Here is a 13,776-nt window from a genome sequence, read left to right as displayed (position 1 = left end):
TGTTACTTCACTCCAAAAGGCTCAAAAATACATAATGAACATAGATTGGATTGAGAAGACCCGTTCGTTGCACTCAAAAATGACATAGCAGCCTTTAGCTCTTTAGGGGAAATAATGATAATAGGGGATTTCAATGCTAGAACAGCAAACAACCAAACTCTCAATCTTAAAGAGAGTTACAATGAAAGTAGAGATCCGGTTTGGCTCGAAGAAGAAGGGACACAAAAATGGGAAAGATCTTCATAGGATAGCATGGGAAAGATTAATCATTTTGGTGTTGAATTACTAGGCTTATGCTGCCTATATAACATGGTTATATGCAATGGTATGGAAAAGTGGCCTAAATCAGGTGGAATCACATGCAAAAGATACAATAGACACAGTGTTGTTGATTATGTTATATGCTCGCAAGACTATGTCGCAAAGATAATTAACTTTGAGATAGAAGATTGCCCCATGGAGTTAAAATCTGATCATAACCCCATCTTGATAAGGGTGGCCACTCACTTTAAAGATCAACATATTGTCCCAAAACCTTTACAGAAGAGGAAGATGATTCCGACTGGCAAAGTTTTAATGACACAAGAAAACCATGATACTTTCCAAGACTCTCTTTTGCGGTTGTCTAGGGTTCCGGGAAACCATCTTGAGTCCGAAAAATAACATTTCATGGACAAGGATAATCTTGTTCTTACTATCATTAAAGCATTGGAGGAGTGTAAAAGATCTAAGGCCACAAAAGAAGCCAAGAACACTTTTTCGGCCAATCCTTGGTTTGATGAGGAGTGCAAAATGGCAAAAAGGAATTGGAAAAAGAACATGAACATAGAAAGTAGAAAGGAGTATGATCAGCTGATTAAAAAGAAGAAAGAAGAGTATGTGAACAAGAGAAGAATAGAGTTGATTAATCTTAGTAAAAACAACCCCAGAAAATTTTGGAAAGAGCTTCAGCAGAGAAAAACTCAGATAGAGAATAACATAACAGGAACCAAATGGCTGGAATATGCCAAGACTCTCTACGAATGTGATCTAGGAGAACATAGAACCATGGAAACAAAAACTACAGGGGAGTTATTCAGCAAAAAGGATATTATTCAAGGCATAAGGAGGTTAGCTGCTAGTAAAGTGCAAGATATAGATGGGCTACAAGCAGAATACTTAAAGTCGGGTGCTGAAATCCTCACACCACACATCACTAAGATTTTCAACAGTGTCAATAGAGAAGGTTTCCCTATAAAATGGACTACAAGTGTGGTGATCCCACTCCACAAAAGTGGAGATATAAACAATCCTTCTAATTACCGAAACATCATGGTCAATCCACTATTTGGCAAGTTATTTGGCAGCTTGGTAGAACAAAAAATCAACAACTGGGCTGAAACAGAAGGCAAACGTGCAAAAGGGCAAGCAGGCTTTAGACCGAAACACTCTACTATAGATCACGGCATCACTCTCAGACATTTGATAAAGAAAGTTTGGGACACTCTGGGGAACGAGGCTTTTTGTTGTTTCGTGGACTTAAAAAAAGCATTCGACACAGTGCCACGTAATAAACTATGGGATAGTATGCTGGAAGTTCCTAAAGAACTTAGGTCAGCGGTTTACAGATTATATGAGCAGGTCAAAGCTAAAATCAGAATGACAGAAGGGCTATCAGAAGATTTTGACAGCAACATCTGGGTTAAGCAAGGGTGTCCGCTTTCTCCAACATTATTCGGGCTCTATATTGACAAGTAAGAAGAGTGGATAAACAAGACCAATGGTGAGGGGGTACAGCTGGCCCACTTCGTGATAAGATTGCTCTTATATGCAGATGATCTCATAATTCTTGCTAGAACAGCTAAAGGTTTGAAAGAACACTTGAAAGCACTAGAAATTTTTTGTCATGAAGTAGGAATGCAAGTTAACACTAGCAAAACCAAAATTATGATCTTCTCACTAAAAAAGAATAGGGGCATACAAGACAAGTTTCTGTTTGAAAATAGCCCCCTTGAGATTGTGGAAGAGTACAAATACTTGGGCATCGATTTTCATAACAAACTCAACTGGGACTTGCAGATCGAAAAGGATCCAAGGGGGCTGGAAGGCGTTATGCTCTTTACAAAACAAGTGCAAGAATGCAGAATTATGGGATTGGACAACCATGAAAACTCTGTTTGGTTTGCTGGTCACTCTGATTATTCTATACAGATGTGAAGTGTGGGGCGGTAGTATGTCCGAACAGAAATGGCAGCACGTAGAAAGAATTCAAAAACACTTCATCACATGCAATCTTAAAGTCAAGACCACAGTTCCGTATGAAATCCTTTTGGCGGAGGTGGGTTCCTTTCCATTAGAAACCGTCGCATTGATCCGGATGCTAAGCTATTTAAAGAAAACCCAAGGTCTAGAAACACATCGTTGGCCCAAGTTGGTAATAGAGGAAAAACTTGTGAGGCGGAAAAGCACATGGATGAAGCAAAATGACAAATGGATGCAAAAATGGGATATCAACATCCAAACTTGCCCGGATAACATTAAAGAAATAAAGAAGTTTGTCAATGAAAAATTTCGCAATATTTTGTGGACAAGACACATAGGGCGGAAAAAATCTTATTACATTAAAGAATTTAATCCCACTTCTAGTCATGATGAAAAGGCCTATATAAGGGCACCTATTAACTGGAAAGAAAAAATGTTGATGGCACAACTTAGAACTAGTTCACATCAGCTGCGATGTGAAACTCGTAGATGGCAAGTTCCAAAGGAAGAGTGGTCAGACAGAACATGTTTATTTTGTAATACGGGAACAGTTGAGACAGAGCAACACTTTGTCAAGGAGTGCCTGGCTTACAACGACATCAGATTTGGTTATACAAAAATACTGCAGAACAAGGACTTCAACTATTTATTCGAGGAAGATCGAGTGAAGAGAACAGCGGATTTGATTATCAAAATTCAGAGGAGAGACAAGTTAACCAAAACCTTGCAACTGACTAGTTTCGCTCCTGACTTAGGAGGGTGATTGCATGGGTCCCATAGACTACTTTAGTCTCGTGGATGTCATTAAAATCTATCATATCATATCATATCAAAGACTCATTGATGATCATTTTGATTATGCTATTCAGTTTTCTAGGAAACTGGGTTTAGACCAAGGGTTTCAATCCATTTGTGCATTAGAGAATGAAGCTCTTCTTTGTCTTTGCAATTCTAAAGCCACAGAAGACTAGCCGAACTATTGCTTGAGAGCTTAATACAAAGGTTCTATTTCTACTACAAATTGAAGAAATATTTAAAGAAGACTGGAGGTTTATTAAGTGGAGACCAGCAACTTCTTAATTGCAGCCATTAATATTTGTTTACATGCATACAGTGATAGATTTGTCGCTACTACAGTACCCGTTATAGTAAATGTATAGTGAACGTGAACAATAAAATGCTATAGTAGCAAGGGTTTTTAAAGGCAGACATTTTCAAGAGTATTTCTAGATTCTTTTTGCTGAGGGTTTTTAAATATTTGACATATGAGGTGTGTCAACATAATGCAACCAAAGACAACTACCCACTAGAGTGGATAAACCTTCCGCACTTGCTGCACAAAATTCTCAGAGCTTACTCTAAAAATTGTCCAACTTCCAGGCACAATAGTATTAAAAGAATGAATAGTAAAATTCAGTCAAACTGGACAAAGCAGATCTCCACCAAAAGATGTGTACACAAATTCTGTATTCTGGGAAATATTCCATATCGATTGTTTATAATCTGCTACATTTATGCAGCTAGATTTGAAGATCAAAAATGAAATTTGCAAATATACAGATGCTCAATCTAATGTACAGTTTACAATTATGACATTCACCGTACTAAGAATAGTTCTGTACAATTCAGAAACAGTCCAGGTAACATTTCCTACAATCGAGTTAATTGGACTGTTGCATGGAAAGAAGACAAAGGCTTGAGCAGCAATATGCCGCTGGTCAGCATAAGGGGCTGAGTAAAGCGATCTACATGGTAAATAAGAAATTAATTTCTTAAAGGAAAGATGTTATTAACTGGAAGTGGAAACATTATATACTTGTACAATGCCATTATCAGATGCAGTTGCAACATGCATAAGCATATCCAATGGTTTGTGGGAAACTGAGATGCAATTGATTGCATCATTCAGGTCATGAACAGGAGCGCATTTGAGATCCTTTCCCGCATCAAGTCCATTCACCAGATCTATGTCGAACGGCCACACATGCAAAGCTCCAGTTGCACTGTTCAACCATATCAAAAGAATTAAAATAAGTTTTTTCTAGATTACAAAGGAGAATAAAGGAATAGATTAACAACTAACATTGCAAAAACTGAAACCTACTTAAAGCTGAATATAAACAGGAAATGGCAAACTCCACTATATGTGATGTCTTTACCTTCCAGCTAAAATTAATTGACCAGCTAATTCACAACACCTGAGAGGTGTTCCACAACGGTGGCTTGCAAGTAGAGTTCCACCCCTTCGCATCTGTAAGGGTGGATGATGATTTTGCATTGGAATTTGAAAACCAAAATCGGAATATCTAAAAGATTTAGCTATAATTCATTCCTTGTCATTAGAAATAAAATTTGCTCTACACAGGCATGTGGAGTACGATTTTCACTTGCTTACATCTAAGATACAAAAGCTGCCATCACCAAATGCTACCAGCACCTCTTGTGAATCAGGTTTCAGCCTCAATCCGGCTGGAGAACCTTTATTTCCATGGCCTTGATGCCAAATGGACGAAGGAGTTCTCGTGTCCCAAGCTATTATTGACCCTGCAATGCAGATTTGGACTTAAGGTCAATGCTCATATTCTGTTTTATTCATCACATAAATTTAAGCGATAGAACATCTAGTCAATCTTCACAATCATTATGAACTTTTTTTTGAAACACCAAGATTGCACCAGAAGTCAGCAAACATTACTTCAACTTTCAAACAGTTTCCGGAACGGGGATGCAAAATGCAACTTTTCATTCATAGATACTGATTCTGATTATACAAAGAAGTTTATTTATGGTTTATAATGGTGGAAACCAAGGGAAAAAAGGAGGTAATGGATGTGGACATACTGCTGATAATTTTGGCCATGCAGCTAGACCAGAGAGGACAGTGTGTTCAAGGCCTCTTATACCCACCTTTTCCCCTAGAGTTTTAGTACAACCAGAGAATCAACCACAGAGTATGGAATTACATACACAATTCTGGAGAGTTTGCCAAGATGGAGGAGAGGAGTTCTGGGCAGCTCTCTTTTAGAGATATGGATGTTAGGCCAAGGCATTTTCCTTGCATAGTTCGTAGGGGACAAAAAGTGATCTACAGAAGAGAATGAGCAAAATTACAGCACCCTACTATGGTGGATCAGGGAAGATCATTGTCAGAGCATGGGTGCAAAAGGTTGATACTTATTTGTAGGTAAAACCAATGTCCGAAAGGAAGCCATTAAAATCACAGCATTATTTTTGAATGGCTTTACACACAAGTGGTGGCTTCACAACATGGTCACTTGCACTGTCCCTTTTTTGGGGACATTAGAAAATTACAAGTCCAACTTATAAAATAATCAAAAGTGAGTTTGGAGTTAAACATCTATTTTAAATTAAAAGGCAAAAATGTGACAAAAGGGAAATAAGATGAAAGATAGAATGGGAATTTGAAGAGTCAAATGATGGATACTTTAAAGAAGAATACAAAGTTCATTGGTACATGCTTGGATTTTGAAATTTTTTTCAGATTTCTTTTTGAGAGAAGAGGAAGCTTTGGCTTTCGGTTTCCAGAACCTGAGGATGGAAACTTTCAGGCCCTTCTTACTGGACCGAACAACAAACCAGTTTAGCTTGGAGTGGATTCGAGACGGAATTCACCGTTGTGCTTATAGGTTCTTGTCGAGTTTCCAATCTGACTGTATAACTGTTTTTGAGATTAGATTCTATGCATGTTGTTGTATTGCTGGTTTATAATAAAATAGCAAATCTGAAGTTGTGTTAAACTGAGTATTTAATTAACATCTATTGGTTCATTGCTGGTTTATGTTGCTGGGTTGTTTGCATGAGCTATCTGTTGTGTTCTAAAATCTGTTAATGAGAAAAATTTGGGAGAATATCCATCTGGTATATTACAGACTTATTATAAGTTGTCAGAACTGTTAATGTCTTTAATGAACTACTAAAATATTATACACAACCGAAGCATATAAATATTTATGCATTACTCTGCGTAGGTCCCAATATTTATTTCTGTGAGGTAATAATGGGTCTTTATTCGCTCTTGCATAAGAGATATCATATTGTTCAATGACTATCGTCGGAGGAGGTAAATGGCTAAATGTTTTGACCCGTATAGACTTGGGAAACAAATATATCTATCTATCTATACACACACACACACACGTTGGATAGAAGATGTTTTATATGTCTCCCCAATTGGATACGACTTCCCCATTGAACGACTGGTCTTCAGAGAGTGTCATTACATCTTCAATACATAAAATTTGAACTTGCTTGGCAGGTGATAATCATATGACTATTTCCAGAACGAAGGTTATTCTATTTGGGCATGAGAGAACCTTTGATAGTTAGAGACCTTGTGTAGCTGTGGAGTGGTGCATTGGAGTCCAAGAACTAGCATTTATTTGGATGAGAAAATATTTTATAGGCTTTACTCATATATCATCAGGATGTATCCAGTGAAACCGAAAATGGTGAGAAATATTTGCAATATAAATTGATTGGGCATTACATTTTGAAGTTGATGTTCTCGTGAGTATTTTCTTTAATAGTTTCTACAAAGATTATTGTAGCTTCCTCTAACAGCCATACTATTTTGAAGTATACAGTTTGGGGAAAATATTTCATAAAGGCAACACTAGTAATGGCTGGAGTATGTTTGCCTTTTTGTAGGTCGCGAAGACTGTATTGATGTTCCATTGAATATGTGAAATTTTAATATTGCATGGGAAAGAAGCACACATGGTTGTTGTAGCTTCACTTGAACTTAGGAACCATTGCTCAGAAGTTTTATCAGTATACAGAGAGCCATTGCCATGACAAAGAGTCAAAGGTAACATACAAGTTGTGACCGTATTATTTCTCTTCCCGTGCAAGTGCAACTTTCCATCTTCGGGGCGACTATTAGTATTTCCTCCAGCATGATCATATATGGGCGATTGTATTGTGTTCATGACTTATTAATATTTATCCATACTGTGGATAAATATGTCTCAAATTGTTTATTTGTACTAATATATATATATATATATATAGTACGACTTTATGGGCCCCCTTGTGTACATTATTGAAAGGTGACAATCTTTTAGATAATATACAATTGTATCTAACATTGTAAGGTGATGACTTTACAATGATTAGTTCTCTATCATGATGAATATCACATGACTTGACATTTGTGGACATGTCATGATAGTTAGTATCTCTTGGGCACTTTGGTAGATATCATGAGACTTGTTATCAGTTGTAGATCATTATGTTCTTTATAAGATCAAATCATGGTTGTTATGCCATGAGTTATTATGGTAGACATCATGAGACGTGATGTCAGTCCACATACCATAACTTGGATACTCATATATATATATATAAAAGAAGAATTTCACATGACTTGATATTCTTGAGCATATTATATCCTCTAATATCATAAGTTAGGTGATATCTCTTTTCACAATAGATGAGCCTATTGTGATCCATATATACTTGGTTGGATTCCTTATCTTCCCTAGCTAGGAGGGAGTGTTGATGAATAGCTTCATTCAGATAAACTGGATAATATAATCTCCCTTGATCTGCTAATAACATACATGCATATACATACTAACTCATTTCTGCTTATATTAATACATATACACATATATATTATGCGGATCATTATATTATCATCCTCTAGATTTGTTATCCTATATCCAAGTATATCTGCGATCTGCTTCTGCATACTCTTTGTTGCTTTTCTATGTTCACCTTATATAGTGATCGAGTCACGATCACATGATCAGGTTATGTGCAAATTTAAGTCTGATTATTACCGTTAGCTTTGGAGGATAGTTGCATATGTAATTGCATCACCTTCATTGTATATGGTTTCCAAAATACAACTCCCTCTCTTATAGCATAGTCGATGAAGGAATGTGTCCTTTCAAAGGATATATCCATTTGTTGATATAATAATTTATTATTTAAACACACACCCACATATTACATATATATAAACTATACATAACTCCAATTTCATCTCTTGAATTTGTCCAATTGAAGCTACCAAATGTTAACACTCCCCCTTAGCTAGGGAGGATAAGCATAAGATAAATATTACAGCATTGATAATATTAGGAAAGACAAAGTTTAAGGATATCTTTGATTAGAGATTTCCATCATTTTTATATCACATATAATATCAAAAGTGTTGGTCTTCAGAATATCAACATATGATATTCACCAAAACTTTGAGTGATGGTCTCTAGAATATCAAAACTTGATATTCACCATGTACTCAATAAGGCAATGGTCTGCAAAATATCAACATATGATATTCACCATTTTGATATCGCATTTGAGTATTGGTCTTCAGAATAACAATATATGATATTCACCAAATACCCTTTGAGTAATGGCCTCCAAGATGAGATGCAAGATATTTACCAAGTACTGTGAGTAATGGCCTCCAAAATATCAAGTCGTATGATATTCACCACATACTCTGTGTAATGGCCTCTAGAACATCAATTCAAATTACATTTATCATATACTCATAAGTGTTTATAAGGTAACATGCACACACATTCTCATAATGATTACCATATAAACATTCACCATGCAAAAGTATAACCTATTATGATCTACATAGATATCATGAGATATCCATCATCATTAAAAATTATGTTATTGTAAGATCGTCACCTTCCAAAAAATTCTGCAGATACAAGTGACATCATTTGGAAGTCCTCACTTCCTCATGATGTACACAGAGGGCAGACCCATTAAAATCACATAGCCACGAGGTATGTTCATGAATCACAGTCCTCTTGACTGCTACAACTTAATGATCACTTGAGAATCCATCTCAACATTGTTTACTCCCTTTGAATCACTGAAGGTTGAATCATATCCTCTTTCCGCTCCTTCTGACGGATGTGATAGACTCGCTCTGAACATCAATCTTCTAAGCCCCTTTACTTTTGAAGAAATGTCTGACTCCCTCTTTTTCCCACAAGAACATCCTCAGAGGAAAATATCAAGGCAAATAGCTCTTATAATATAAATAAGAGAGATTTACTTTATTAGAAATAGGATACTTAAAATTGCACTAAAAAATAATACTTATCTCATGTAGTCAAAGGAAATAAGCTCCACACAACTTCTTCTATTATGTCATTATTTTCACAATGAGTCACTGTTACCAAAAATTTGATTTATTCTAACCCTACCAAGGTAAAAGGGGCAATGACTTATATTAACTTCTTCCTTTTACAACATAATAAGGCATGAGATACTCCACGTAATCTCCATATAAGCTACTTATATTAAATCTTCTTTCTCCTACTTCTAAGTATGGGTCTTCATTCCCTTATTTCCTTACTATTCTTAACCTTATTTTTACCAAATTCATTCATATAATAATAAATATATTATAGTGGCGGCAGCTTACTAGATGCATTGACTTCTTCCCTTTGTCTTGCATGACTCGTATATTCCCTTGTTAAAAAAATCTGGGGACTTATTTCATTTGTATTATTTCTTTAATGTTGTCCACCATGTCATTCCTTAGATGACGTGTCTTTGACCTTTTCCTCTAATATGCTATTGACACCTATTCTTTTCTTTTAAGGCCCTCCCTCCTTAAAAACCTCCCCTAGTATTATTAATTTCTCCCTCCATATCTATGCAGGCCGGAATTAAAAATCTTGGAAAGGAGTTGGAAACCCTAAATTATTTTTTGATGAAGTAGATGGTTCATGTTTTAAGTCCCTCGTCTCTCATTCCCATTGTCTTCACTCAACTTTGAATGAAATATGCTATCTCATCTCAGACGAGAAATTTCATGACTCATTGCTAGGTCATTGAAGGATTGGTATTCTATTCCTTACAAAAAAAACTATGTGACTCTAGGAGAAGAGCAGCGTTAGATGAGATATTGAAGCGCACACGATTGCATTCTTAGCATTGCCAAAAGTTTTTGATGCCCACGCAATAAATTTATGTTCAGACACAACGATTAAGGGATGATATCAAACTGTTAAAAGCAACCTATGAATGCTATTATCAATGCCCAGGAATGAAGAAAAAATGTTTGTAGAAATACTTCATCTCTTGAATATATTGTCATGCTTGTGAAATCATGAAATCGTAAAATGTCTCATTCTGTACAAGGTTATTCATCTCATGACTTTACTTGCCTGTGGATTGCAGAACAATTTGTTTCAAGTATGCACCCACAGCTATGTGGCTTGGTCTTCCAAATGATTATCACAATAAACTCTAGTTTATTTGAAATTCCCAGATTTCCGAATCTACTTTGCTACCATGTTAGTTTTGGAGGATAGTTGCATATGTAATTGCATTGCCTTCATTGTATATGTTTTCCAAAATCCAACTCCCTCTCTTATAGCATAATCCATGAAGGAATGTGTCTCTTCAAATGACATATCCATTTGTTAATATACTAATTTATTATTTAAACACACACACACACACACATCACATATATCACATATATATACACTATAAATAACTCCAGTTTAGTCTCTTGAGTTTATGCAACTCAAGCTACCAAACGTTAACAATTACCTTTATAGATTGACAATTATTATAGAGGTTTGTTTAAACAAACTAATGAATAAACACTGATTGGTACTTGGTCTAACTTGCATTCAATTTGTTGCCAAGTAGAGGCATGTATTGTGTGGACATGTCTCTTTGAGGAGACGTGTCCACCCAAATCTTGCCCCTTGTCATATCATATTTATATCTATACCTAATTGGGCTATAGAGTATTGAAGTCAATAAATGCTTTGCCTTGCCTTGAGATATATGATCAGACTTTAATATTCAATGTTTATAAATATTGAATATACTTTACAATTTGAGATTGATCGAAACCTTCATATTCAAATCTGAATTTGCAACCATCAAATTAGAGATTAGTAATTATACAATTCTGAAACAAAATACATCTATTTGATATAAATTTAATTATATTTATGCTTTAGAGCTTGGATTTGTGAAAGGATTCATATAGTGTCTGACAATACTTACCCGGGGCTCTCGTGGTATATAGAGATTGGTGGGAAAGTTTGTAGAGACTTTGGCTACAATGCTTCCCCACAGGGATTTTGTGGCCGGTTTTGTTGAGAGGGTTGCCTAGGATCCAGGCTGACTAGTATTTCAAAGTCAAAGATTGGAGCCATCTCTTGATTTCCGGTTTGGTAGTGATGAGCCATTGATAGAGATTGGGGCATTTTACCTACATTACACAGTGAGGAGTGCTCATCATTTCACTTTTGACACATAGGTTGAGGATTTTGTTTTGTGCAAGTGTGGGTTAGCTCCATTTTTGTACCATCCATTATGGGATGGGTTAGCACCATCGTTTGCCGATGGGATCAATAGTTGCAAGTTAGATCGCTTGTAGTATCAACACAACTAGGATAGTTTAGCAGTGGTTGGAGTTGGTGTTAGTGTTTTAGGTACCTATGGTTGTTACTATCTGTTCAGTGTAGTTGGGTGTGAGTGGCTGTTAGATGGGGACTTGGGTGTTAACAGAGTTAGGATTCCAATTGGGTTGAGTTCAGATGAGTTCTTGCCTCCATCAATGCCTATTGTCAGTTTTTAGATGATTCTATTATCGATATTTGTTATTTGGGTGTTGGTGCTACAGGAGCTAGTTGTGTATGATAGAGATATTGCACAGTTCCAGGTGGTCTTTGGTTTACATTTTTTCTCTGGGATTGCTTAGGGGTCAAGCAATCTTAGGGAGGGAGGATTGTAATGTCCCCATTTTTAGCAGGTTCTTGCAATTGGTTTGGTCAGTTCATCATCACAACCCTTGTGAGATGACAATGGGATTTGAGAGTCTCCGTTGTAGAGTTATTAGGTTTTCCAGTGGCCTATGGTGAGTTTTAGCTCCATCTTGAGAGACTTACTATTTATAGTAAGTCAATAGTTGGTTTTGATGAGCTTAGTTGAGTTAGAGGAGTTGAGTGATGCTCTTGATTTTTACTTTTGGCTTCTAGTTTGGGATCCAAGTATCTTGGAGGGAGTGTCTATTTTTAGTAAGTCACCCTGTCAGGTTCATTCATTGTTTTTCTTCATCAGGTTCATAAGTGTTGTCAGATTTTGATTTTGATGCTTCTTCAGTCATTTTCAAAGGACGGGTGAATTATTACTATTATTTTGATATTCTATGTTGGCCATGTTAGTGTCATAGCTTGTTGGAACCAGGTTAAAAGTTTTTAAACCTTAGGCACAATAAACAATAACCTCATGTGTTAGAATATCATGATATGGTTGAAAAGGTCATTTTGGGAGCCAAAAGGAAACTAATAAATTATATTGTGTGCCTAAGTATAAAGTAAAAAGGCTTTTAAGTTAAAGGTGTGTAGTTGAAGCTAATTTGCACAATGGAGATTATAAGTATGGCTCCCATTATGAGAATTCATGTCTTATGGGTTTGGTGATGTCAGATTCTCTTGCTGAGGTATAAAGGTTTGAAGATGAGTTATGCATTTAATCCATTGTTGAGGTATTGTGGACTAAATTCAAAGAATTATTATTATTATCCCGAAGCTGTGATTACTGTGGTTGGAAGCATCTCTTGTTTGCTGAAAAGTGTCAATTTTGAAAAGCAATTTGAGTTTGCTTCTTGTCTATCATCACTGTAAATCAAGAAGCTAATTTGTATGAGTATTAGCTAGAACACAAGAATTGGGCACTGTTTGGTGTTTATTGGAGGCTTACGTTTAAGGTTGCAGATCTGCATTCAAATTCAGGGCATGCGTTTGTTCTTATGAGCCCGTGCTGAAGAAATTAAGGCCCACGTTGCTGAATCTGGGCATGTGGACTTATTAGGACAGGCAGTCTTTGATTGTGGCAGCTTGTGTTGATCCTGGAGGGAATAATCAGAGCTGGAAAAAGCACTGTCAATTCAATAATTATATATATCTGTGGCAAGTCGGCATTGGCTGAAAAACTTCAGGTTTCTCTCTATATTAAAAATTCAATATTGTTCAGCTCATGATTTTTTTTTTCAGAACTGCAAATTGGTTATAATCTCAAGGTTGTAGCGGGTAAATTTGCAATTAAGTACTTAATTAGTTGTTAGGAAACATTGTACCAAGAGTTGTGTCAGTGGGTATTAGTAACCAACTCATGCACTATATGTAGCATGCACATGGAATACTATGGTATGGTAATTCTAAGAACTATCTTTGGTATGGATATGTAATTTGGATTGGTACAATCTGTAAAAGACATATTTTACCATTCTGTGCATTGATCCAATTACTTAGATAGATGTGATAGTAATGCCGTGAATTATATATTTGCATATGGTGTTGGTAGTATCCTACCATATTGGCAAAAACATTTTTAGCATTGTTGCCTAAGTAGAACCTAGGGTACAATAGGTGGTATAATGGGCTAACCCTTTGACCGGCAAACAATAATAACAAATAGTGATATTGAGGAAGAAGAAGTAACCAGAGAGGATCAATTGAAACAAGACCTTGTGCATAAGTGGGACATAGTAGTTGATGAGTACAT

General features: G+C 36.1%; 1 protein-coding gene across 1 annotated transcript in view; it reads right to left on the bottom strand.

The window, feature by feature from the left end:
- Nucleotides 1-3,606: 3,606 nt before the first annotated feature.
- Nucleotides 3,607-13,776, bottom strand: part of LOC149571701 (uncharacterized) — a 319,697-nt gene continuing 309,527 nt past the window's right edge. The window contains exons 20-22 of the mRNA XM_089813119.1: nucleotides 4,637-4,785; nucleotides 4,401-4,492; nucleotides 3,607-4,244 (exon numbers count right to left, since the gene is read on the bottom strand). Coding sequence (XP_089669245.1) covers nucleotides 4,031-4,244; nucleotides 4,401-4,492; nucleotides 4,637-4,785 — 455 coding nt within the window. The 3' untranslated portion in view covers nucleotides 3,607-4,030. The remainder of the gene's footprint in view (nucleotides 4,245-4,400; nucleotides 4,493-4,636; nucleotides 4,786-13,776) is intronic.

Source organism: Cupressus sempervirens, chromosome 2 (assembly GCF_028749045.1).
Source record: "Cupressus sempervirens isolate cs-2001-9-10 chromosome 2, ASM2874904v1, whole genome shotgun sequence".
NCBI lineage: Eukaryota > Viridiplantae > Streptophyta > Pinopsida > Cupressales > Cupressaceae > Cupressus > Cupressus sempervirens.
This window is presented reverse-complemented; position numbering and strand designations above follow the sequence as displayed.